The 23,803-nt window shown below is 39.5% G+C and overlaps 2 protein-coding genes across 4 annotated transcripts; one reads left to right on the top strand and one right to left on the bottom strand.

Moving 5' to 3' along the window:
- Positions 1-933: 933 nt before the first annotated feature.
- LOC134543162 (COX assembly mitochondrial protein homolog) lies at positions 934-6,577 on the bottom strand. Of its 3 annotated transcripts, none has more exons than XM_063388029.1 (3): positions 6,405-6,546; positions 3,670-3,774; positions 934-1,303 (listed from the first exon to the last, which is right to left on the bottom strand). In XM_063388029.1, the coding sequence occupies exons 1-3, from the start codon at positions 6,460-6,462 to the stop codon at positions 1,104-1,106; spliced, it is 363 nt and encodes a 120-aa protein (XP_063244099.1). In that variant the 5' UTR covers positions 6,463-6,546; the 3' UTR covers positions 934-1,103. The 3 variants fall into 3 exon arrangements, with proteins under 3 accessions (XP_063244099.1, XP_063244100.1, XP_063244101.1); XM_063388030.1 differs by lacking the exon at positions 6,405-6,546 and adding an exon at positions 6,143-6,164; XM_063388031.1 differs by lacking the exon at positions 3,670-3,774 and having other exon boundaries at positions 6,405-6,577.
- Positions 6,482-18,414, top strand: LOC134543161 (26S proteasome non-ATPase regulatory subunit 14). Its single transcript, XM_063388028.1, has 6 exons — positions 6,482-6,637; positions 6,812-7,070; positions 10,139-10,355; positions 11,201-11,313; positions 13,680-13,880; positions 17,997-18,414. Exons 2-6 carry the CDS (start codon positions 6,828-6,830, stop codon positions 18,156-18,158), a joined length of 936 nt encoding a protein of 311 aa, XP_063244098.1. The 5' UTR covers positions 6,482-6,637; positions 6,812-6,827; the 3' UTR covers positions 18,159-18,414.
- The last annotated feature ends 5,389 nt before the right edge of the window (positions 18,415-23,803 follow it).

Raw genomic sequence — 23,803 nt, 5'->3', positions numbered from 1 at the left:
AGTACAGTGACACTGATTTTAAAACTTATATGTTCTTTCCCTTTGTACATGTCTTTCCTTATTTTTTTTTAAATTATTTTTTTTTTTTAAACCAGATATATAATTCCCTTAAAATACAATTGTTCAGATATCAACCCATTATAGTATATCACATTACGTTTTAAAATGCTCACGATAGACTGTTCCTGAGTGCAAGTTACAATGTATTTTTTTCTTCATTAAAATTGTGTTATACAGAATTGTAGTTCATTTTATTGCTGTTGAACAAATTACTTAAATTTAAAGATTATTTTTTACTTTTTAGTTCATATTGAAATACATTTTTTTATAAATTCCTTGAAATGCACCATAAAATAAATTTTCAAGGTCTCAAAAATTTCAAGGGCAATTGTCACCTCTCCTACCCCGAATGGTCCAATGGTGCCTGAAGGCCTCAGAGGCACACCGAAATCAACATACTTTAATTTTCCAGACTTTAAAAATATCGGAAGCAAATAACCTCCCCCCTGAGGGGGAGGGAGGTCGAGATCCTCGAATGAACAGGAAACACTCCAAATTAAAAGAAAATTGCTTTTCGAAATTTTTAAATTTTTGGGTGTTACTCTTCAAAGGTTGGAAAGAGGGGGTGGGGGGGGGGGGGGGCATTCCACCCCTGGGAAAATTTCCCACCATGGCCTCATGGATAGACTAAAAGTGAAGTTATTGCCCATAGCTTGAAATTAGTGGTTTTTTGTCCCTATGGTCCCCCCCCCCCCCTCTTTCTACAAGTCATAGTCATGAAATCATTGTATTGTCTTCTGGATTACATATATTGAAAAGTTTCAAATCAATACGGCAAATAATAAATAGTTGAAAATAGATTTCCTAGTTACAAGTAAAGCTAATAAAATCATGTTAAAAGAGTGAAGTGATGTTAACGACAAGGAACAAAAATGGACTAATGAAATGCATTTATGTTCAACTGTACATGGAATATACACACTGTTAATTTAATAATGTACAACAAAATAACTTTTAACTATCCCAAATGAAATCTTAGTTTTAATAACATTCAACATTTATAGCAAGCTACATACATAAATTATTAGATTCTACAAATTTTTTCAGTGCGCCTGTTGTATTTTTTTCCTGCTCACGCCGGTCCTGCGAAACTCATTGCGCTCGTTCAAGTACTCTTCTGTGCACTGTATTTTCAAGTCTTCGTCGTGGTACCACCTGCTGAGGCAGGCTTTCATCGCGTCGTTCTCCCGGCGACACTTCACCACCACCAGCAACCCGGCAGCTTTGCCGCACTCCGTGAACGCTGGAACAAATCGCAGAAGCTGCAGTGTACGGTTTAAACCCTCAACGTTCGAGAATACTGCAGAGAGCAGAATTAGCGATTTTGCCAGATTATCGAATGTCATCGTAGCTTGAATGGAAATGAATAATTAATACACAGTACATGGGTTTTCAAAACCAAGTTGTAATTAGCTGCTTTATAAAAAAAAAAATCATCATGGAAATGAACTTGTGAAATGTAACCAACCAGAAACAGGAAACACAGTACTGAAATGAAAACCGACAGTAACGATAAACTCAGAGCGGACTACAGAAAAAAGGAGCAGGCAGGGCAGTAGCGCGACCTGGTGTCAAGGCCAAAGACTGGAATCTGAACTCGAGCGACTTGATTGGGGCTAGCTTCAGAATGTGCTGCACCATGTCTTAACTGAAGACCTTTCACTATACTGCTTTGAGTGTTAGGTTTTGGGAGCTGTCTCGTGACAGTGAACGCGTCTCGATGTCAAATACTTGTGGACTGTATTCAAACATGCTCTTTAACTAATGACAGCCAATTTAACTGAATGAGAGACTTCAGTTATTTTTAGCAAATTTTTCAAAATCAAGATAATGGTATTTACTGTTTCACTATTTTTAAATTATTGTTGATTAATGATGATCATATTAGAAGTGGAATTAATAGTACAAATACAAATAAAATGTCTGAAGCAAGTACTTTCTCAAGAAAACATTTTTTGCAAGTAACTGTTAAAGAATATGGTTAATGCACTTAATACTTCCATTATGGTATAAGTACTAAAATTTAAACATTTATCAAATTGAAGATGTTTTTGGATAACATTTTGCAATATGAGTTCGTTTTTAAAAAAATATTTTTGGTGAATGATTTTAAATTTGGTTTCTATTCGTGCTTCATTATGCTTTATGGCATTTTGTTCCTTTCATTGTATCACATTTAAACATGAAATTTATCCTTGTGAATAAATAAGTCATGAACATTTAGAAGGGAGTATAAAATAAACATTTTACAGACATAAAAATTATATTTGTTTTCATCCAAATTATTTACCCTCCTTCCCTTCTTTTTTACGCACCCGGTACTTATCTCCCACTAGGGGTTCTATTCCCAGCAGAGTCAAAACTGAATTTCTCGCAAGTAGGAAACATGGCAGAGTTTGCTTCAAGCAGTGGGTTTGCTTAGGGTGTTCCCGATTCCCCCACCAATGCACTATCTATAGCACAATTCATTCATTCATTCTCTCCACTTGAGAGATCTTATAAAAACATTTCTCTTTGACTACTTCTAGAATAAAGCAGTGATGGTTAACTTCACTCATTGTGAGGGCCAAATAAAGGCCAGTAACATATGAGTAGAGACAAGATTTTTACGGTTTTATTTTCAGGCCAATTTCATTTTTGAAACGGGCAGTTTCAGTGTTAATGTTTTTATTTTATTATGAAATCTATTTATTAAAAAAATAGCATATTTTTTTCAGTAATATGTTAACTTCTCCAAAAGAGTTTAATTCTGACTGGTACATGCACTTTTTCAATAACCATGCATGCTTTTGTAATGAGCGTGTCTAACTTTTCGGAACAAATAAAAATGTTAAGTGTTTTTGTGTTTGATAAATATTTTAAGGTTGTAATGTAAAAATGAGTAACTAATAACGTTTGCAAGATTAGTAACAGGAAACTTTTACTAATCTTTTTTTAAAAATTAAATTGTGGTACAAACATCATCATAAATAAATTACTTCCATTGAATTTAATATTTCAAAGATTAGGTATTTGTCATTAGAATTAAGTTTTGATTAAAAATGCTGTTGATTTTAGTAGCTTTTCGGGGTTATTTGTTTTATTGCAATTCACCATTATCTTGTCCCTACTTGTGAGTTGAATTTGAATTTTTACATTTGGTGTATTTTTTGTTCTGTATAGTAACTAATAACAAAAGTAGCAAGTGATGAAATAACGAAAAATAAAACCTTAGAAAAAACTGTTTTTAGAAAGAAAAAACTCAATAGAAAAATCATTTTGACTGAACAATATATAGGTTACAGGAATTGAGTATTTCTGTATAAATACTGTGTCATAACACTTTCAGTTTACAACTGTAATTATACATTTATGCAAAATAAAAAGTACAGGCCAGATGTCACCATTCAGCCACCACTAGATAAAGCATTTCTGAAAATATTTTTTTTATGCCATGGTTTTCAAAAATTAAATTAAATGAAAATAAAATTTTAAGTATTTAATAGCACTCAACTTAAAACTGCTATGCCTCAGTTGTGTCACACATTTCATTATTCCACACAAAGATGAACTTGTACCGAATGAAATGACTTTTTGTAGTAAAAGCTTTACATAATACTACAGAATTACCTTTCACTACTTCCGTACATTTTTCAGTCCTTGATTTCTGTCTAATTTTCTCTGGTATCAACACCTCAAGTTCCACTTTCCTCAATGTCCTGTCATCTGGATCACCTGAAACCCTTCCATAAGGATTAATGTAGTAGTGTGAACATTTTCAAGATCACAGTACTATTTACACAGCTACTGCACAGGGAAATTTAGGAATGCAATGAAAAAAACAAAACAAGAATGGCTGGATCAAAATTTGTATCAGGGTTTTCTGAAGTATTGGTATATACCTACTCTCAGGGGTGCCACAAGGCAGTGTCATGGGACCCCTGCTCTTCCTGATCATGATGAATGATGTAGGGGAGGGGTTGAAAAGTAGACTGCGGTTGTTTGCGGACGATTGTGTGCTCTATGAAACTGTGGGGGAAGGGGCGCACCTGGCAGAGGACTTGCAGAAACTGGAGTGCTGGTCGAGGGAAAAGGAAATGGGTATAAATGTAGGGAAAACAAAGGTGGTGAGGTTCACGAGGAAGAGAAGGGTGGAGGGAAAAGTGTACTGCTGGAAGGGACAGGTGATCCAGGAAGCTGAGGAGTATAAGTACCTGGGAGTGATCTTGCAGAACGACTTGGGGTGGGGAAAGCAGGTCAAGAAGGTGGTGAAGAAGGGCAGAATGGGGTTAGGGCTGCTTAGCAGGACACTGAAAGGGACAGGTAGGAATGTAAAGGAAAAGGCGTACGTGACATTGGTACGGCCAGTGTTGGAGTATGCCGCGGCGGTGTGGGACCCCTATGTGGAGAAGGAAATTGAGGAGTTGGAGAGGGTGCAGCGCAAGGCAGCGAGATGGGTGATGAATATGTGGAGGAGAAGGGAAGGCGAAGGCAGGATGGGGGAAACACACAGACCATCGGTGATGATGAAGGAGCTGGGGTGGGCCACGCTGCAAGAAAGGAGAAAGGTGGAAAGGCTGGTGAGATTGAATAAGGTAATTCGTGGGGGGGAGGGGGGCTGGGGAAAGCTGGGAGCTAGGTTGCACAGAGGGCTGTATCGAGGAAGGAGGGATCATGAGTGGAAGATTCAGAGAGAATGGAGACGGACAGAGAGAGGAAGACAGGTATTCCTTGTGAGGACGGGGCGAGAGTGGAACGAACTTGAGGGGAGGACACTGGATCTGGGAGGAGGGAAGGGCTTACGAAGGAGGCTCCAGAGGGGGGAGGAGTGATGGTAGTTGGGGGGTGGGAACTCCTTGCCACCGGGCGGAAGCCCAATTGCAGGTGTAATTGTTATTATTATTATTATAGTGTATGAAGAAGCACACAATGAAATCTATCATCTGGTAAATAATTTGTCAAGTTTAAACAGAAAACTAAAAATTCAACTGATTTAAACGCTGAAAATATTAAAGCCAGGGGCAAATATTCCATGGAACAAAGACACAGTTGGTTCCCCTACTTTCAGAAGTAAAAATGAATATTTAATTAGATTCTTAATTTTTTATTCAAATACAGTTAAACCTCGTCTATCCGGACTAACTGGGATTAAGGGCAATCCGGATAATAGAAATAATACAGGTAATAAGCAAAACAAAATCCTTAACTAAGCGGACTTATCATTTATTACAATAAAAAACTTCGTTTTGTAACAAAAATACCTCATATAGGTGCTCTTTATTGTTTACAAGACATGGAAAACAGCCCAGTCTACAACTGTGTTGTCCGATGTCCGAATCACTGCCCGAATCAGTACATTTGGACATTGGACAAAGCGTTTGTAAACAGGGCTGTTTTCCATGTGACAATGTGACGACATTCCCATTAGGATAAGGACACGGACCACCCACAGGTTCGGACTATCATAAATGGGCCCACATTCGGGCCGATCAGTGTCCGACGGACACAGGTTAGGACATTGCAATTGTAGACGGCCCTAAACAGAGCCGGATCTACAGGAAAATTTCACTACTGCATCACAGAAACGTAACAAATGACAACCAATGAGATTCCATTTTAAGGTTATGAAATATTAATTAAACTAAAAAATATATTATGCTTTGAGATTATTACACAGGTAAAATTTACAATTATAATAAAAATAAAGCACAGTGTAATAATATAACACTGGATATTCTTATATTTGAAACAATTTTTAATATATTTAAACATAAACAAACATGGCTAACCCCCCCCCCCCCCCCCTAAGTTCGCAAAGCCAAATACTCGGCTTCTATTGGTCGGACGTAAAAACGTGAACGTCTTGTTGCGTGAGATCCGTCTCCGTTTACATGATCCGTTTCGTTGTCATTGTAGAACGATGTGATGCGTGACATACAAATAAACCAGCCAAATTATTAGGAAAATATTTCGAACTCCGTTTAAAACTTAATAGTGATGTTTAATGAATATCGACAACGTTTAAAATCGATAGGCATTTACCACCACGGAGCACAAAATCATACAAGTCTATAAGTACTGTATTATTCCCATTTTTGTTTACCATGCATATATATATTTTCCTAAACCTCAATTGCTTTCTGATAAAACGCCCTGTAAACTACCAAAATACACGCTGAATTCATGTTATCAATAAATTTCACTTTTGAAATAAAAAAAAAAGTGTTTATGAAAATACATAGTTGTTGGCTTGTCATCAATAAACGTTAATTTAACTTAGGCCCAAAATAAAATGTCTTTAAAATATTTTTTTAGGTTTATCTACTGAACGTTTACAAATGGTTTACATATTGATACTCACGTACCTAGCCCATGTGGTCCACCTCCTATTTCACTCCTCAATACACCCGTGTTTGTCGCCATTGCTCTTCCATAACACACCGCGGTCGTTTGTTCGTGAGCTTGCAAATTTGAGTGTTTCGTCTTCGTCGTTACCAATGCGTGTCTGTGTCGAGTTGTGAAGTCTACGTTTGACAGATGTTTGAATGTGGATAACGATTGCGTATCAGAATAAATTTTGTTACGAATAGTATTTACGGTAAGTCTTAAATTATATTAATTCGGTGTTTTACTTTGACGTCTGTTCGTGTGCTTGTAAGAACATGAACAAAAAATTAGCAGGATATAACGTGTGAAGAATCATTTTATCTAAATTACGAATATTATATTGGCACAGAGCAACTTTCATGTGTTAAATTTGATCTTTTTCTAGGTCTCAACTTGAAAAAATGGACCGTCTGTTGAGGTTAGGGGGCGGCATGCCAGGTCTCAGCCAGGCACCACCACCATCCGACGCCCCCGTGGTTGACACAGCTGAACAAGTGTACATTTCGTCTTTGGCGTTGTTGAAAATGTTGAAACATGGACGGGCAGGTGTGCCTATGGAAGTGATGGGTCTGATGCTGGGGGAGTTTGTGGATGACTACACTGTGAGGGTAATTGATGTGTTCGCGATGCCCCAAACAGGGACGGTAAGTTTCGCTTAAAATAACGGTAATCGTAGGCTGAGAGTGGCTTTTCCTTGAAAAAAAAATTAAAATATATGGGAGAGTTTTTTTCTTCGATTTCCAGTAGATTCTGAAATACTTTGCAGTAGGGATTTAATAAATTGTGCTCATTGCTTGTGCAGTCATTAACATTTGTCCAGAAAAATAAGTATTGCACCATAAGGGGGTGAAATATTAAATAAATATACTTTATCAAGCAAATTAATTGAATTGTTACTTTGTAAAATCATTTTAAAATGCACCATTGTCTATGACTGTATTCATTTGGAAAACTTAATTGGTACTATTTCAGACAATTGACAACAAAACAAGTAACTAAAACAACATACTACACAAAGTAAACAATATATAGAATTATTTAAGGTAAATATGTAGAGTAACGGTATATGCGAAAAAAAATGCTAAACATCAGAAAATACTTTTATTCTATGCTCTTCATTTCCTCTTTTAAAATCAACCGGCGGAGATAAGAAATTCCAAATACTTTAGGAGATACCGAATTTTTTAATTTTGAACATGTAGAGTAGCGGTATTTGCGAAAAAAAAATTCTAAAAATCCGAAATTACTTTTATTATATGCTCTTTCACTTCTTCTTTTCATTAAAACCGGCGGAGATAAGAAATTCCAAATACTTAAGGAGATTTCGAATTTTTTAATTTTGCAATACTAAATCTGTGTGTATTCATGCAGCGATCACAATTGTTTCTTGTTGACGAGTATCTATTATGTTTCTTATTGGACAATGTTGTCACGTGACAGTTACGTGATTGGCCAGTATTCAAATGAACCAATACGTGATTTGTTATTCATTTATTGTTCATTACGATGTTTAATTACAACGGTCAACTTCTGCCATTTGATCATTAAACGCTGTAGTCGTTCTGGGGAATCGTCTACCATTATTTCCTTCTAATGGCTAAGGAAATGTACCCGCCTCCAACTTAGGTGAGTTTTTTACGTTTCTAATTTTAAAGTGTTATTTTTTATTTGGATATTGTTGCGCAAGTAATAAGTAGCAAAAAAAATTTTACGCGAGTTGGTAATGTTCATCATTTGTATGGGTTTGTTAGGTCAGGTCAGTTACATTATAAATAATTTAAAACTTAAGAACCATTGAAATTAATTCATATTATTTTTATGTCTGCTTAGTTTGAAAGTATTAATAATGTAACTGACCTGACATAATTGACCATTTTATTTATTACGCATTCACAAACACACAGCAAAATAAAAAAAATGGCGGCGTTCAAATGGTTCTGCAGGTGTTGTATTGCAAAATTAAAAAATTTGATATCTCCTAAAGTATTTGGAATTTCTTATCTCCGCCGGTTGATTTGAAAAGAGGAAGTGAAAGAGCATAGAATAAAAGTATTTTCGGAATTTTAGCATTTTTTTTCGCATATACCGCGTATATATTTACCTTATTTAAAACACATGTTTCACCTCAAAAATTATGCTAATAAAGACATTAACGGTTAATGAATGTTTATTAAATTCATTGATATGAACAGTTCTAACCATTTAATACAGTCAGCAATTATTTATATTCCACAACACTAATTGTAATCGTATGAACTTCTTTTACCATCTTCAACATGACACTAATGGTACACTGATAAAAAAAATATTAAATTATTAGGTAATTTGCTAGAATAAGTTATCTTCTGAATAAATGAAAATAAAATTGTGAAATGTATTTTTGTGGCCCTCTTATCGTATTTGAAGATTCTGCAAAATATTTTTTGTTATATTTCAAGTAGTTTACCATTCAAACAGTTGGTAAGGTTAGGTTAGCTTCATTTAAAATACTCTTACAATTGGGAAAAACAGGTTTGTAGAGATAGTTCAATAAATTTTATACAGTTTTATTTGTTGCTTATATTTAAATTACTTATTAAACCATCACACTTTAAAATGTCTGTTCACAAATCACTAAATATGTGTAAAATTAAATTTAAAAATTTACGCACTGCATTGTTTACAAAATAGGGCTTGGACATAACATTTTTTTTCTATGTAGGCACTACTAACCTATCTGAGTTACAAAATAATAATGTTATGTATAGATGAGATGTATTTCAGTTCTAATAAGAATTTAAAAAGCATAAACTTAACATTTTCTATCATTAGATTATTTAACCTGTGTTAAAGTAATTCCCGACTCGGTTGTTTACTAAACGCGTGTCTGCCATGATTTGCGACTAGTGCATTTGCCATTAGCGCTTCCTAGTGTTGCAAGGTAAACTAGCCCTGAAATCTCCTGGCTTTTCTCTCCAGAGCTGCTGTTGACATGCAGGGGATGGCGGAATATAAACAAACATTTGCTGAACACTTGGGCGTCATCGAAAATAATTATGCAATGAAGGAAGCGATTAGCTATTGAGGGAAGGCAAAATATTGTTGTTTATTCGTCACATTAATTCGTTGCATTACTAATTCATGGCATTATATTTAATGCTACACAAGTGCCGTTTCCATTGTGCGTGCATGGAAATAAAAAGTAATATTTTTTTTTTGTTTGTGAAAGTGATATAGGGCACAGTTAATCTGCAAACCGGATAACCCGCACCCGGATAATCGGGAGTCTACTGTAGCTTTTTTTTTTTTGTATATGTAGTTCTTAATTTCTTAACACATTAAACATGTTTGCAGGATCTGTTGTATTAAATAATTTAAAAATTAAGTAGAGAGCCATATCCGCCCTTTTAGCTAGTGTTGTGACAGAAAGGAAATATCAGATTAGGGGACAATGGTTTCTCATACACTGTTCACAGTTTCTAAGCATGACAGAAAGGAAAAAGAAGATTGGGGACTATGGTTTCTCAGACAATGTTCACAGTTTCTGAGCCTGGCAGAAAGGAAAATGTAGACTAGGGGACAATGATTTCTCAGACAATGTTTACAGTTTCTAAGCCTGGCAGAAAGGAACATGTAGATTAGGGGACAATGGTATCTCTCTAAGCCAGGATCCACGTGGACTGGAGTGGTCGGGTAGCTGCCTCCGACCGAGGCCCTGTGCGTGTGTGGACAGGGCGTGAGCGTGGAGGCGGTGGACCCCGTGTTCCAAGCCAAGATGCTGGACATGCTGAAGCAGACGGGGCGGCCGGAGATGGTGGTCGGCTGGTACCACTCGCACCCGGGCTTCGGCTGCTGGCTGTCGGGCGTCGACATCAACACCCAGCAGAGCTTCGAGGCCCTGTCGGAGCGCGCCGTGGCCGTCGTCGTCGACCCCATACAGAGCGTCAAAGGTGGGGTTCGATAACCGGCGGAGTCTTGACACAGACCTCTATAATATCTGTGAAAATCTGGGGGTCCGTATTACAGCCTTCTGTTCATTCAACACACCTCACACAGTGGACAAGTAAACAACAGCTCATCGCCAGTGCAATTCCGTGCCGCCACGCTTGTCTGTTTTCCGGTAACACCTTTGTCTGATTGTAAATTTGCAGTGTTGCCAATCCATTCATTCGTGGTGAGTTCTTCCGACTTGCGGGATACTGGCGACCAATCTATTCCTGGTACTTTATTTATCTACGAGGTCATGCTGCGCACCACAGATAAAAATAGACGCTCACTAGTTAAGATACCATCCCTGTTTCTTGGACCCAGTCATTTCTGCACAAAAAAAAATAATAATGTTGGCATTTTAAAAACCACTGTTTAGTTATATCTCAGTATCTCAGCAAAAGTCAGTCGCCAGCAAGAAAAAGTTAGGTGACTTGGCACCCAAATTTATAGAGCCCTGGACTTTCCTGTATGTTTTGCAATTGAGAAGCGTGATGGACGTTGCAGTGAGCATGTGGGTTTTCAGGAACTCTCCCCATTTCCTCCCCCATCCCGGTTCTTTCTGTCAGTATTCCTTCCTCGAATCATCTCTGATAACCTCGATGTCGACAAGTCGTTAAAACTTAATTCATTCACTTGATTTGATTGAAGGTTAGAGAAAATCACATTACAAAACTAAAATAAATAAATTAAAAAAATATATTGCAGTATCCGTTTTAAGCCTAGTTAAAACTGTGTTTTTAACCATATTGATTTAAATCGGCCGACCCTGACCTACATTGCTGCAGCAGTTGTGTCGCGTGTGCAGGCAAGGTGGTGATCGACGCGTTCAGACTGATAAACCCCAACATGATGGTGCTGGGCCAGGAGCCGAGGCAGACTACGTCCAACCTGGGTCACCTGCAGAAGCCCTCTGTCCAGGTACAGCAGTTTACAAATCACTTGTTTATTTTATACTAGCGGTCGTGAGTTATGGTTGGACCAAAATATGGCTACTTCCTTTGCCTAGCTAGAACACTATCTTGGTGGGCGAGGCTTTGCCCCATTTTTGTTTTATATAGGTATATAATGTCCGTTTGTGTTTTAGCTAGGCATTGAGAACCTTATTTCCATATTTGAGCTTTAATTTTGAAGGGGAAGAACAGTGATTTAGTAGTGATAACTGCATGGATATATTTAGATTTATGCCCTGTTAATTCAGGGTTCATACGCCTCAAAAATAAACCTTTAATATGTCCTTAATTTGTCTTTAATTAAAGAAGGGTCTTCAAAAGTCCTTAAATTTCACTAAGAATCCTTAAAAACTCATCTATAAAGACTTACTCTATGGTGGGAGGGTGAAACAGGATGATGGGAACTCCAGCAGCCACGGTGAGGCGAAGCAGAAGGAACCTTGCACCGTCTCCTTCGTGCTGCATCTCTCGTCTGTTATACCCGTGTAGAGATTCTGGAAGCTCTGTCAGCGGTCTAAAGTGGCATAAGTGACAACATTTAACAGGCAGAGCCTGTAGTTTTTCTACTAAGCTGTTCACAAGGGCAGAATACAAGTTTGCGATTATAATTCAACCTCCCCCCCCCCCCCCTTTTATTTTCCATGATTTTGGTAAAAATCCAGGTAAATAAGGTATTTCATATCAGGTTTTAATATAACCATTATTGAATACTGCAGTGGAATCTCATTGGTTTATGTTTACTATAAGGTGTTCTTAAAATTTAAAACCTAAGAGTAAAACATAGTAAAAATGTAACTACCATATTTAATTGCATAATGTCCGCACATTTCTTTTTAAATACTTGAAATGGAATTTTTAAAAATCCGCATAAAGTCCGCACCAGACAAAGCAACTTTGGCCACCCCTGAAAGGCACAGTAACAGAATGGAAATTTACCGACGCTGTCAACAATGCTTTGACCTTGAATTGTTCACTTCTCTGGAGCGGTCGCTGAGAGGGTTTGTAGCGTGGTGAAACCGCCCGGACTCAGAAACTCGCACTCTACTGCGCAACTGCCTGCGACGTCACGCGAGTTGCAAGGGAATGGGCTATATATAGCACAAGCCAGTACACGTCCCACGCGCAGACGTGCGGACAAAGCAGCTGCAACTCACACTATGTCACAAAGTAAGAGATGATATGCAACGTAAAGAAAACGTTAGCTGTAACAGAATGGACATACATAAATTATTACATGTCAGGAAGACAAGGCTTTGCTTTGTTTTTGTTAAAAATTCCTGCTCAGCCTTTTCTACGCTCTGCATTCCCCCGCTTCAGTCAAGCAGGGCAGGAGGGGACTCGCATGCACAGACGTCTGCCGGTAACTTTTTTTATACACACTTAGGGCAAGGGACAGGGAGGGAGGCTCGCCGGCGCCGGCTAATGCAGACATTAGACATCTGCCCCGTGCCGTTAGTGGCCATCTCAATGAAACATTAAAAAAATATCTTTTCATGCAAAGCGTTTATTTTGTGTAGGCTGGCTGCGGCTTCTGAACGTAAGAGCGCACACGCGAGTGAGAGAAGAAAAAAATGAGTGGCGTTTTCCACTAATCGCCAGCACCCAATTATCTTGACACCTGTCACATTTCTCACGCTGCGGAGGGTCGCCAGTCACCAGCGCTCTGCGAAGTAGTGTGCCGCAGTTAATATTTTTCAACATCAGGGTACTAATAAACTAATTATGAGAGAACAATTTTTTTACTCTACACAAAACATGTAAAATTTTGAGGAAAAATTTTTTTTTCCGGTTTTCACCACATAATGTCCGCACCCCGTTTTTTTTTTTGTCAAAAATGTAGCCAAATTACTGCGGACATTATGCGAGTAAATATGGTATTTGAAAAAATTGGTGAAAATTTGTAGGTGCACAGTAGAGTCCCGCTTACCCAGACTAAATGGGATCAGATCCTGGACGGATCACCAAAAGTCCGGATTAAACTGAATTTGCCTTTAAAAAAAAGCACATAATATACAAGTTTTCAGTGGGTTTCATGTTACATTTATAATAAAAATTAATTTTATATTTTTCACATTTACATATTTTTTACTAGAACTTTTTTTTAGTTTTATTAATATTGTGTATGTAGGTGTAAGTTTTTATCCTACAAACTGATGTAGGGTTAACAAATTTTTATTTTTTTTTTAAATGCTGTCCGGTTTAACCAATGTCTGGATTAGCGGGACTTTACAGTATGTGTATTAAAAAAAAAAAAGTATTGTTTAGGTAGCCAGATGCTCACAAACATGTTGAGGAGTTTCGCCACGCGCGTGTGTGCGTGTGGTTGTGGCACAGGCGCTGATCCACGGGCTGAACCGACACTACTACTCCATCAGCATCAACTACCGCAAGAACGAGCTGGAGCAGAAGATGCTGCTGAACCTGCACAAGAAGTCGTGGATGGACGGGCTGATGCTGGCCGACTACTCGGACCACTGCAAGCTGAACGAGTCGGCGGTGGGCGACATGTTGGAGCTGGCGCGCAACTACAACAAGGTGCCGTGTTCAACACTCCAGACTATCCGCAACGTTAAATCGCAGGGCCGCCGCGGATAATTCGCAAAAGAGCCGAAAATGGGAAACAAAAAAAAGGAAACATTAATCAACTTAAAAATCTAAACATTTATGCACAGTAAAAGTTACAATTAACAGTAAAAAAATTTTTTTAATGTTGCTGAAATTGTAATATTTTACTGAATAATTTGACTAAAAATAAATTTCAGTAACGTGAACGTAAAAGTGCTCAACAATACGACTAGAAACAAAAGTGCGACAGAGACAAAAACAGCAACGCATGCCGGCCTACTGCAAAGAGTTCCGAGAAGGCCCGTGGCGTTTTACTGCGTACTGCACACAATACACTCGTTAGATAGAGTTCAAATTTGCTCACTTGTAATAAAATACAGATTTACGTATGTTAATGTATTTTTTCGTAGCATGCGCGGATAATCCGCACCGCGTATCATCCGCCAGTGGATAATAGGGAGTTTACTGTATACTCAATTATGTTGCTCCTAAGTTTTCAGGTTTTCGCACATTTCAACAAATTCGTAACATAACCATATTTAACTGTTTATGAATTGTGTTTTCTACGATACATATCCTTGTTTAATAGTTTTCATGAACTTAAAGGCACGTTTTTATGTCAATTGTATCATGTACTGTAAGCATGAAATCATACGTAGCCTTCGTCTTCAAATTATTTGTAATATATAATTAATAAAATCAATAATTATAGGTTTTTCCCCAAAACCGTGAACACTTTAGGTTACTGTGGTTTTGGAAAACCTAAATTTTATTGATTTATGAATACTAAAAATTAAAACACTCTGGTGTATGTTACAAAATTATATTCCTTCTATTGATTGTGTAATTTTCACTTGTTTAAACCATTCTAAACATGACTGTCTCAATGCAGTCTTAAACATTATGTATGTTTTAAAGTTGTACATTTTAAAGTTAACCATTTTATTTTAGCCAAAAAAAAATTGTTTTCTGATAACACTTTTTTTTTTCATCTTTAAATGTTTGCTGTAAAATGTTTTTAATTTTAATGTTTCAAAACTAATCACCTTTATCGTGCACATATACAAAAAAACTATTTGAAAGGGAGGTCACACTGTAACACTTAATTTTTTTTTTGTGGCTGTGTATACATAATTTTTTTTTTATATACATAACTTGAGAATTCTGATTGAATTTGTTTCAAAAATCGAAAATTGGCCAGAAAATATGTTGGTTATGAGTTATAAAAAAAAAACTTCTTGAAACTAGAGATTCTTGAGAAAATAATTCTATCTTTTCTAAAAAAAAAAAAAAAAAAATACATATCAACCCCCCTCTTTTTTTTTCCTTTTTGTTTGATTTTTTATTTACTGATGCTGATTCGTGTACAGACTACGATACCCACTCACCACCCCAGAAAGAGACTATCCAGTAAGGAAGTTATGCTGGCATGGGAGTGATGGTATGTGGCTCTCTCGCCTAGCGTGTGTTGGCCTGTTGGATGGATTCTCCTTGGGTAGCAGTGCTATCCTGCTGTTGGTAGCGATGTATCTGCAGGGACTGTCGTGTCCTCGTCTGTATGTGTCCTGTCCTCGTCTGTATTTGTCCTGTCCTCGTCTGTATTTGTCCTGTCCTCGTCTGTATGTGTCCTGTCCTCGTCTGTACGTGTCCTGTCCTCGTCTGTACGTGTCCTGTCCTCGTCTGTACGTGTCCTGTCCTCGTCTGTACATGTCCTGTCCTCGTGTGTTGGCCTGTTGGATGGATTCTCCTTGGGCAGCAGTGCTATCCTGCTGTTGGTAGCGATGTATCTGCAGGGACCGTCGTGTCCTCGTCTGTATTTGTCCTGTCCTCGTCTGTACGTGTCCTGTCCTCATCCGTACGTGTCCTGTATTCGTCCGTACGTGTCCTGTCCTCATCCGTACGTGTCCTGTATTCGTCCGTACGTGTCCTGTCTTCTTCCGTACGTGTCCTGTCCTCGTCCGTACGTGTCGTGTCCTCGTCCGTACGTGTCGTGTCCTCGTCCGTACGTGTCGTGTCCTCGTCCGTACGTGTCCTGTCCTCGTCCGTACGTGTCGTGTCGTGTCCTCGTCCGTACGTGTCGTGTCCTCGTCCGTACGTGTCGTGTCCTCGTCCGTACGTGTCCTGTCCTCGTCCGTACGTGTCCTGTCCTCGTCCGTACGTGTCCTGTCGTCGGTACGTGACTTGTCCTGTCGTCGGTACGTGACGTGTCCTCGTCCGTACGTGTCGTGTCCTCGTCCGTACGTGTCGTGTCCTCGTCCGTACGTGTCGTGTCCTCGTCCGTACGTGTCGTGTCCTCGTCCGTACGTGTCGTGTCCTCGTCCGTACGTGTCGTGTCCTCGTCCGTACGTGTCGTGTCCTCGTCCGTACGTGTCGTGTCCTCGTCCGTACGTGTCGTGTCCTCGTCCGTACGTGTCGTGTCCTCGTCCGTACGTGTCGTGTCCTCGTCCGTACGTGTCGTGTCCTCGTCCGTACGTGTCCTGTCCTCGTCCGTACGTGTCCTGTCCTCGTCCGTACGTGTCGTGTCCTCGTCCGTACGTGTCGTGTCCTCGTCCGTACGTGTCGTGTCCTCTTCCGTACGTGTCGTGTCCTCGTCCGTACGTGTCGTGTCCTCGTCCGTACGTGTCGTGTCCTCGTCCGTACGTGTCGTGTCCTCGTCCGTACGTGTCCTGTCCTCGTCCGTACGTGTCCTGTCCTCGTCCGTACGTGTCGTGTCCTCGTCCGTACGTGTCGTGTCCTCGTCCGTACGTGTCGTGTCCTCGTCCGTACGTGTCGTGTCCTCGTCCGTACGTGTCGTGTCCTCGTCCGTACGTGTCGTGTCCTCGTCCGTACGTGTCGTGTCCTCGTCCGTACGTGTCGTGTCCTCGTCCGTACGTGTCGTGTCCTCGTCCGTACGTGTCGTGTCGTGTCCTCGTCCGTACGTGTCGTGTCGTGTCCTCGTCCGTACGTGTCGTGTCCTCGTCCGTACGTGTCGTGTCCTCGTCCGTACGTGTCGTGTCCTCGTCCGTACGTGTCGTGTCCTCGTCCGTACGTGTCGTGTCCTCGTCCGTACGTGTCGTGTCCTCGTCCGTACGTGTCGTGTCCTCGTCCGTACGTGTCGTGTCCTCGTCCGTACGTGTCGTGTCCTCGTCCGTACGTGTCGTGTCCTCGTCCGTACGTGTCGTGTCCTCGTCCGTACGTGTCCTCTCCTCGTCCGTACGTGTCCTGTCCTCGTCCGTACGTGTCCTCTCCTCGTCCGTACGTGTCCTCTCCTCGTCCGTACGTGTCCTGTCCTCGTCCGTACGTGTCCTGTCCTCGTCCGTACGTGTCCTGTCCTCGTCCGTACGTGTCCTGTCCTCGTCCGTACGTGTCCTGTCCTCGTCCGTACGTGTCCTCTCCTCGTCCGTACGTGTCCTGTCCTCGTCCGTACGTGTCCTGTCCTCGTCATTACGTGTCCTGTCCTCGTCCGTACGTGTCCTGTCCTCGTCCGTACGTGTCCTGTCCTCGTCATTACGTGTCCTGTCCTCGTCATTACGTGTCCTCTCCTCGTCCGTACGTGTCCTCTCCTCGTCCGTACGTGTCCTGTCCTCGTCCGTACGTGTCCTGTCCTCGTCCGTACGTGTCCTCTCCTCGTCCGTACGTGTCCTCTCCTCGTCCGTACGTGTCCTGTCCTCGTCCGTACGTGTCCTGTCCTCGTCCGTACGTGTCCTGTCCTCGTCCGTACGTGTCCTGTCCTCTTCATTACGTGTCCTGTCCTCTTCATTACGTGTCCTCTCGTCATTACGTGTCCTCTCCTCGTCCGTACGTGTCCTCTCCTCGTCCGTACGTGTCCTGTCCTCGTCCGTACGTGTCCTCTCCTCGTCCGTACGTGTCCTCTCCTCGTCCGTACGTGTACTGTCCTCTCCTCGTCCGTACGTGTCCTGTCCTCGTCCGTACGTGTCCTGTCCTCGTCCGTACGTGTCCTGTCCTCGTCCGTACGTGTCCTGTCCTCGTCCGTACGTGTCCTGTCCTCGTCCGTACGTGTTCTGTCCTCCGTACGTGTTCTGTCCTCATCTGTATGTGTCCTGTCCTCGGCGGGCGGTGGTTGTGAACCCGGACGAACGTGTGCAGGCGCTGGAGGACGAGGAGAAGATGACGCCGGAGCAGCTGGCCATCAAGAACGTGGGCAAACAGGACCCCAAGAGGCACCTCGAGGAGAAGGTGGACCTGCTGATGACCACCAACATCGTGCAGTGCCTGGGCGCCATGCTGGACACCGTGGTCTTCAAGTGACTCTGAGGACCTCGCCCCCCTCCCCCCTCCCCGTGCGACCTGGGAGGCATGCTCGTCTTGTCTCGGTCTGAAGGGAAGTGTTCACGTGGGAAGTTTTCGACATTGAAGCCTCTTTCGTGTGTTTCGTCCTTGCATTTGTTTGGCTACGATATTTATTAATCGATGTCTTGAATTTAATGTTTTAAAATTCAAACGGATATGTTTTTTTCCTCCCGTGTTTGTTATGCTTCTGTGAACATTAAAACCATTGATCGTTCTCAGTTATACGTAATTGATTACCTTTTTATTATAATGAATTGTAATTGTGTTGAGTACTCCGTTTACTAAACTTCTATTAAACATGCTGTCATTTGTATACTGAATGAGTTTTTATTTTAAGGGTTAAAAAAAAATTTTAAGAATATAATTAATTTATTTTATTTTGCTAAAGCTATATGCCTGTCAGTATTGATGTGTGGGTTTTAAGAGGGATTAGGCCCGTCATCTAGGATGTTTCCATGTCTTTTTGCTCTAATTCTAATTTTGAACTATTTATACCAATTTTTGGCAGTTCAAGTCATAAATCATTTATCCCAGACCTTTTATGCCTTTTTGCAAACACATATTTAATAACAGGCCCTAGCCTATAAGCACAGCGAGTAAATAACGTACTGTTTGACATGGGTCACACCAGTGCACAAGTTTTCACTTCACAAGCTGACAAAGCTAAGTTCTTTGCCATTCTGACCCAAAAAAATGTAGCATGGAAGTTTTATTGCATTCATTATCATCATAGTATTTTAAATTGCAAGATGGCAATGCCTAATCCTCCTTAAAATGCAAACATTAATATGATTATATGAGTCATGGAATAATTTGTTTAATAGCATACTTTTTAGAAAGATCTTTTTTAAGGTTAGTTGAAGGTGAAATATTTCTTAATGTGAAAGTCTTTAATAAACATTTTTTTAAAAACTTTATTGTGTGTTCTGTATGATGTTGTTGCCAGTGGCAATAGACTCTGAGATTTCCTGTAAACCAACCCTGACAATGCTAAGAGTCCAGCTGAATACTGATATCTGTTCGGCCAGGAGTTCTAATCACCAGTTTATGGTTTTGATAGACAGTGACGTAGGTGTTCACTTAGTATCGCTACTTAAGAAAACATTCCAGCGTTTACCAGTAAGGAGGCAGGGTATGCATTGCCAGCTGTTAAGCATAAATTTGAGAAAGGACACCAGGGTAATGTAAAAATGAAGTTTTTTAAAATGGGTATAACTTGTATCCTCTCCTGTTGCAAAGCAGAGTATTTCAGTTCTAAAGGTCTCCAAAAAGGTTTTCATATGTGGCAAAAATAGAAATTATTTATTTCATCACATGTGTATTCTTAAAAGTTTTTATTTCTTTTAACATTTTTATGCATGTTAAAATAATAAAATCAAATAGGAAAATTGAAAAAATAAAAAAAACTGGTTTATTTTTATAGTGGTCAAATAGGGATTTCTTGTTTGTTTAAAGAAGAGTAAAGAGAAGCAATACTATTCCCAAATATTTCAGTAGTGTTGAATTTCCATTAATTTATAATTCAGAAAAAAAGGGGAATGATTAGCATGTAATTTATGTCAACATTTTACATGGTGGTAAAACTGATGTAAATTGGCACGTTAAATGGCGTTAAGCATATGAAAAACGTGGAATACTATGAAGACAACCTGAAGATTTAAAACTTATTTTTTGGGCCTGGAAGCACTCACTGATTTGGCTACAGGTGCTTGTTTGAAGCCTCAAGGCTTGAATTCAAGCTATGAGGTATGTATAACAGAATGTAGTGTGTGTTTTTATTCATGTACTAGCCGAAGTACTTACCGTTTCCCGGGCTAAACATCATAATGTAAGGAACAACACTACAGAGTTTCAAGTCTGTAGGACATAACACTTGAAAAATGGGACATTTTTATTTTAAAATCCCATTGATTGCACATTCTCAGTGCATAAAGGCTACGCATCAACAAAACCGGGAAGCAGGTAACTCCTAGGCGAGACATGACGGACGCATCAAACGATAAGGGCATTACAAATTCAAGGCAATGCCATCTATTGCTGAAGTTCTATTCTAAACTAAATGTGATTAGCGTCTTTAATTCATTAGCAGCCACGAGCTTCACTAAGAGGATGAGTTTCGCCAAGGAGGATAGGAAGATGCCAGACATTACTATATGACCGTGTGGTGGACATAGAGAAATGTCACAAGTCACAAACTTACTGTTTGGGTGTCTATGACCTATCTCCTATGATTTTTTATCATAAAGCTGAATTTAACCCTTTTTCACTTATTTAGGGATGAAATTTCATAATTATATATATTCCGTGTCACTCTTTGGCCCATCAATTATCTATATGCAAAAAAACTTATGTCAATCTATTGCTCCATTGCTGTGTAAAAGAAGATCAACAAACACACATTTGCATTAAAGTTTGAAGTTAAAATTTTTCAGGGAAAGTCAGGAAATTTGCTTGATATCTTGAAAAAGTCATGGAAATTCCACAATTATGGTAATTTGAGGGGAGATGTCATGCTCCCGTATGTTATCATGCAGACTGTAAAACTTTTTTGAAATGAAAATTCTTTCGGCATGATGATATTCAAATTTTAGGCCAAATTTTAATGCAACATTTTCGTGAAACATTGCTGTGAAGCGTTTCTGATGCTAGAAGGACAGAGAATATGTACTTGGCCAAAGAGATAATTAGAGAGCACTGTGCTATATATGTTGCTGGGCTAATTTTCTTTCTCCTTTTTGTGTGATGATTATTCCCCACCCAAAAAAATAGAACCGAGACACATACACGAATGAAAGAATAGAAAGTGTGCATGCACTTGTTTCAGAAAATAGATATAGGTATCCTATACAGTCAGCTGTGAATACCTTGAATTTTATATTTGCTATCAGCACGCTCATGTTCCTCCTTGTTCAACCAGCAGTGTAGAGGGAACTGCTGAGACAGTCCCTGCATTTCCCGCATAGATAGCGCTAGCTTATATGAATGTCATATTTCATTCAGAGATTTGGCATGTTCCATATATGTTAGAATTTTTTTTAAGAAATAGTTACATGTATAGTTTTTGCTATGGTGTATTTCAACAGTAAGTAATATTAATTTACTATTAATTAATCATTATTAGAAAATTGTCTTCTTTGTCCTCTCTGCTGTTTTACACCTTATGATTTACTTACGAGTTGAGGTTTGAATTACCAAAAAGTTTAACTTCTTTTACGTGTACATACTGAGTTACATTGCTTTTTTTTTTTTTTTTTTTTTTTTTTTTTTTTTTAAGTTCATAGTCAAATACAATATAAAATGGTGTATGTGAGGTTCTGTTTGAACTAGGCCAACTATGAGGGACACACAGATTTTCTTTAACAAAATTTGCAAAATAGGTTAATAATTTTTTTAAAAAAAGGGAAATTTTGTAAATTTGGTTTTGAAAAATCAGGGAAATTTTATACATATTTGTGTGGACACACTGGGGATGGATATAATAAATAAGCTCTCTGATCACCAGTGCTATTAACACCATTTTGTATTGGACACATTGCATTAGAGCCATGGCCCCCACAATGCCCAGCCCAGTTTATTTTTAAATGTTTAATTATTATAATTTATTACAAACTAAAAAAAAAAATTGAATATTTTTTTTATTTAATGTAATTTTAGAAGATTTTACACACACACGCCTACAACAAAATTTATATTTCTGTAACTACTTAAGTACATTTTTATCTTAGTGTGTGAAATAAATGTAAATACTTGCTGTGGTTATTTTAAAGTAAAATAATTTTACAAACAAAGCTTAGTTTGGACTTAATAAATAGTAACCATAATTATACCCGGCTTTTTCAGGTTAAATAACATTCTAAAAAGAGTGTAGGTAGGAAATAACCACGCAATTATAATGTAGCGCGTAACTGTAAGATTTGGGGGGGGGGGGGGGAAGGGGGGGGGGAGCTGTCTACGATCCTGGGTCCAGGGCCCGTAATCGAATGTGGGGGCCATGATACACATAGGTACAGACAGTGTACCTAAAAAACCGACTGCAGGACGGCAGAATGCCGCATTAGAGCGATGCTGTTGAACAGAGGCGCGAGTTAACAGGGGCAGATAGCCCTGGTGTGTCACAGCACGGCACAGGACCAGGAGTAGGGGAGAGGGGGGGATGACACTTTGCGCCTGCTCACGCGACCGCTATTGATCCGCTCTCCGCTCCGCGTGACGGCAGCAGTGACGTCATACCCGCAGCACCGTGACGTCATTCTCCCCGACACGCTCCGCCTACCTGCTAGACGACTCTTCACACAATCATTACTATTCAACGAAATATATATACATATATTTTTTTTTCAGTTAAAAAAAAAAACTTTTATACAGTTCAAACACTGAACTGAAAAAAAATATCTAATTGAAAGGCATTTCGTTCATTTTTTGTTTGTTTTAAAAATCTATTTATACCGAAAATAAAACTCCAATAATTTTTTTTTTTGTTGATTCGTTGTTTTTACTTATGTCTACACGTGTTGAGCTCACCATTCTATTCCAAGTTGCCGAATTCGCAGACTTGTAAGCATTTCAAAGAAATTAATGAAATTGTGTGTGTGTGTGGAGTGTGATTGTTGCCGTTCTTGATGGCGGATGGAAAAAAATTAATTCCAAGGAAGGAAAGGCGAGGGGGATTGCAAGACTGCGTATTGGCTGGTGATGCGGTGTTCTGGGTGACGTAATTCGCGATCCGGCGAATGAACTCAACAGTCGGTCGAGAGCGACTTGTATTCATAGAAAAGACAGCCCGTCAGCCGCCGAGCGCATTTACCAACTTTCCACCTCGCTCGGAACATTTTTGTTTCATAAACAAGCTTTTGAAATGTGTTCCAACGTAAGTAAAAAATAATAATTTTGGAAACAGTGACAAAAATAAACTTTAATAGGTACGTTTTAATATAATAAGATTTGACACGCAAACACCTGGATGACATTTGGAGGTTAGAATTCCACCCGTCCGTCCGTCCATCAAAAGTATAAAGTTATCAACCGTCCATCCGTCAAAAGTATAAAGTTACCAAGCTTTTGACGGACGGGCTAATGTAATTCCAGCCTGGGGACAGTTCCTGCCTGACGGCTGTGGGCGACGGCTGGGTTCGAGTCTCGCGCGGTGTGTGTGCGTGTGCGTGCATGCGCTCCAGTCAGACCATTTGAGGCCGCTTGTGTTTTTGAAGTTATACTTCTAATACGACTTCCAACAAGGTTGCGTTAAACGTTTAACGCTCCTGGGGAGGGGGAATAGAAAGAGAGAGCGAGAGTGAATGCTATTGTAAGGAACTAAGTAGAGAGTAAGAAAAAAATAAATATCCTGACAGTTTGTAGTGTCGCCATATTTGTTTCAATTTTCAATAGCCTTTTTGTATATTACAATTTAAATTGCAGAAAAAAAATCATGTTTCATAGACACATAAATAGTGAGTGTGTATTTCTCTATGTCCACGAGGTCTCGCAGCGTAAATTTTCTCCTTGGGGCGAACCCGTCCGCTTAATTAAATAAACAGCTTTTATCGTTGAATGATTTCATGATTTATTTCATGAAAATCTGCTCTCATAAATAAGTTTTATAGACA

This window comes from Bacillus rossius (genome assembly GCF_032445375.1).
Source record: "Bacillus rossius redtenbacheri isolate Brsri chromosome 9 unlocalized genomic scaffold, Brsri_v3 Brsri_v3_scf9_2, whole genome shotgun sequence".
NCBI lineage: Eukaryota > Metazoa > Arthropoda > Insecta > Phasmatodea > Bacillidae > Bacillus > Bacillus rossius.
Note: the sequence above shows the minus strand (reverse complement) of the source record. Positions and strands in the feature narration are given on the sequence as shown.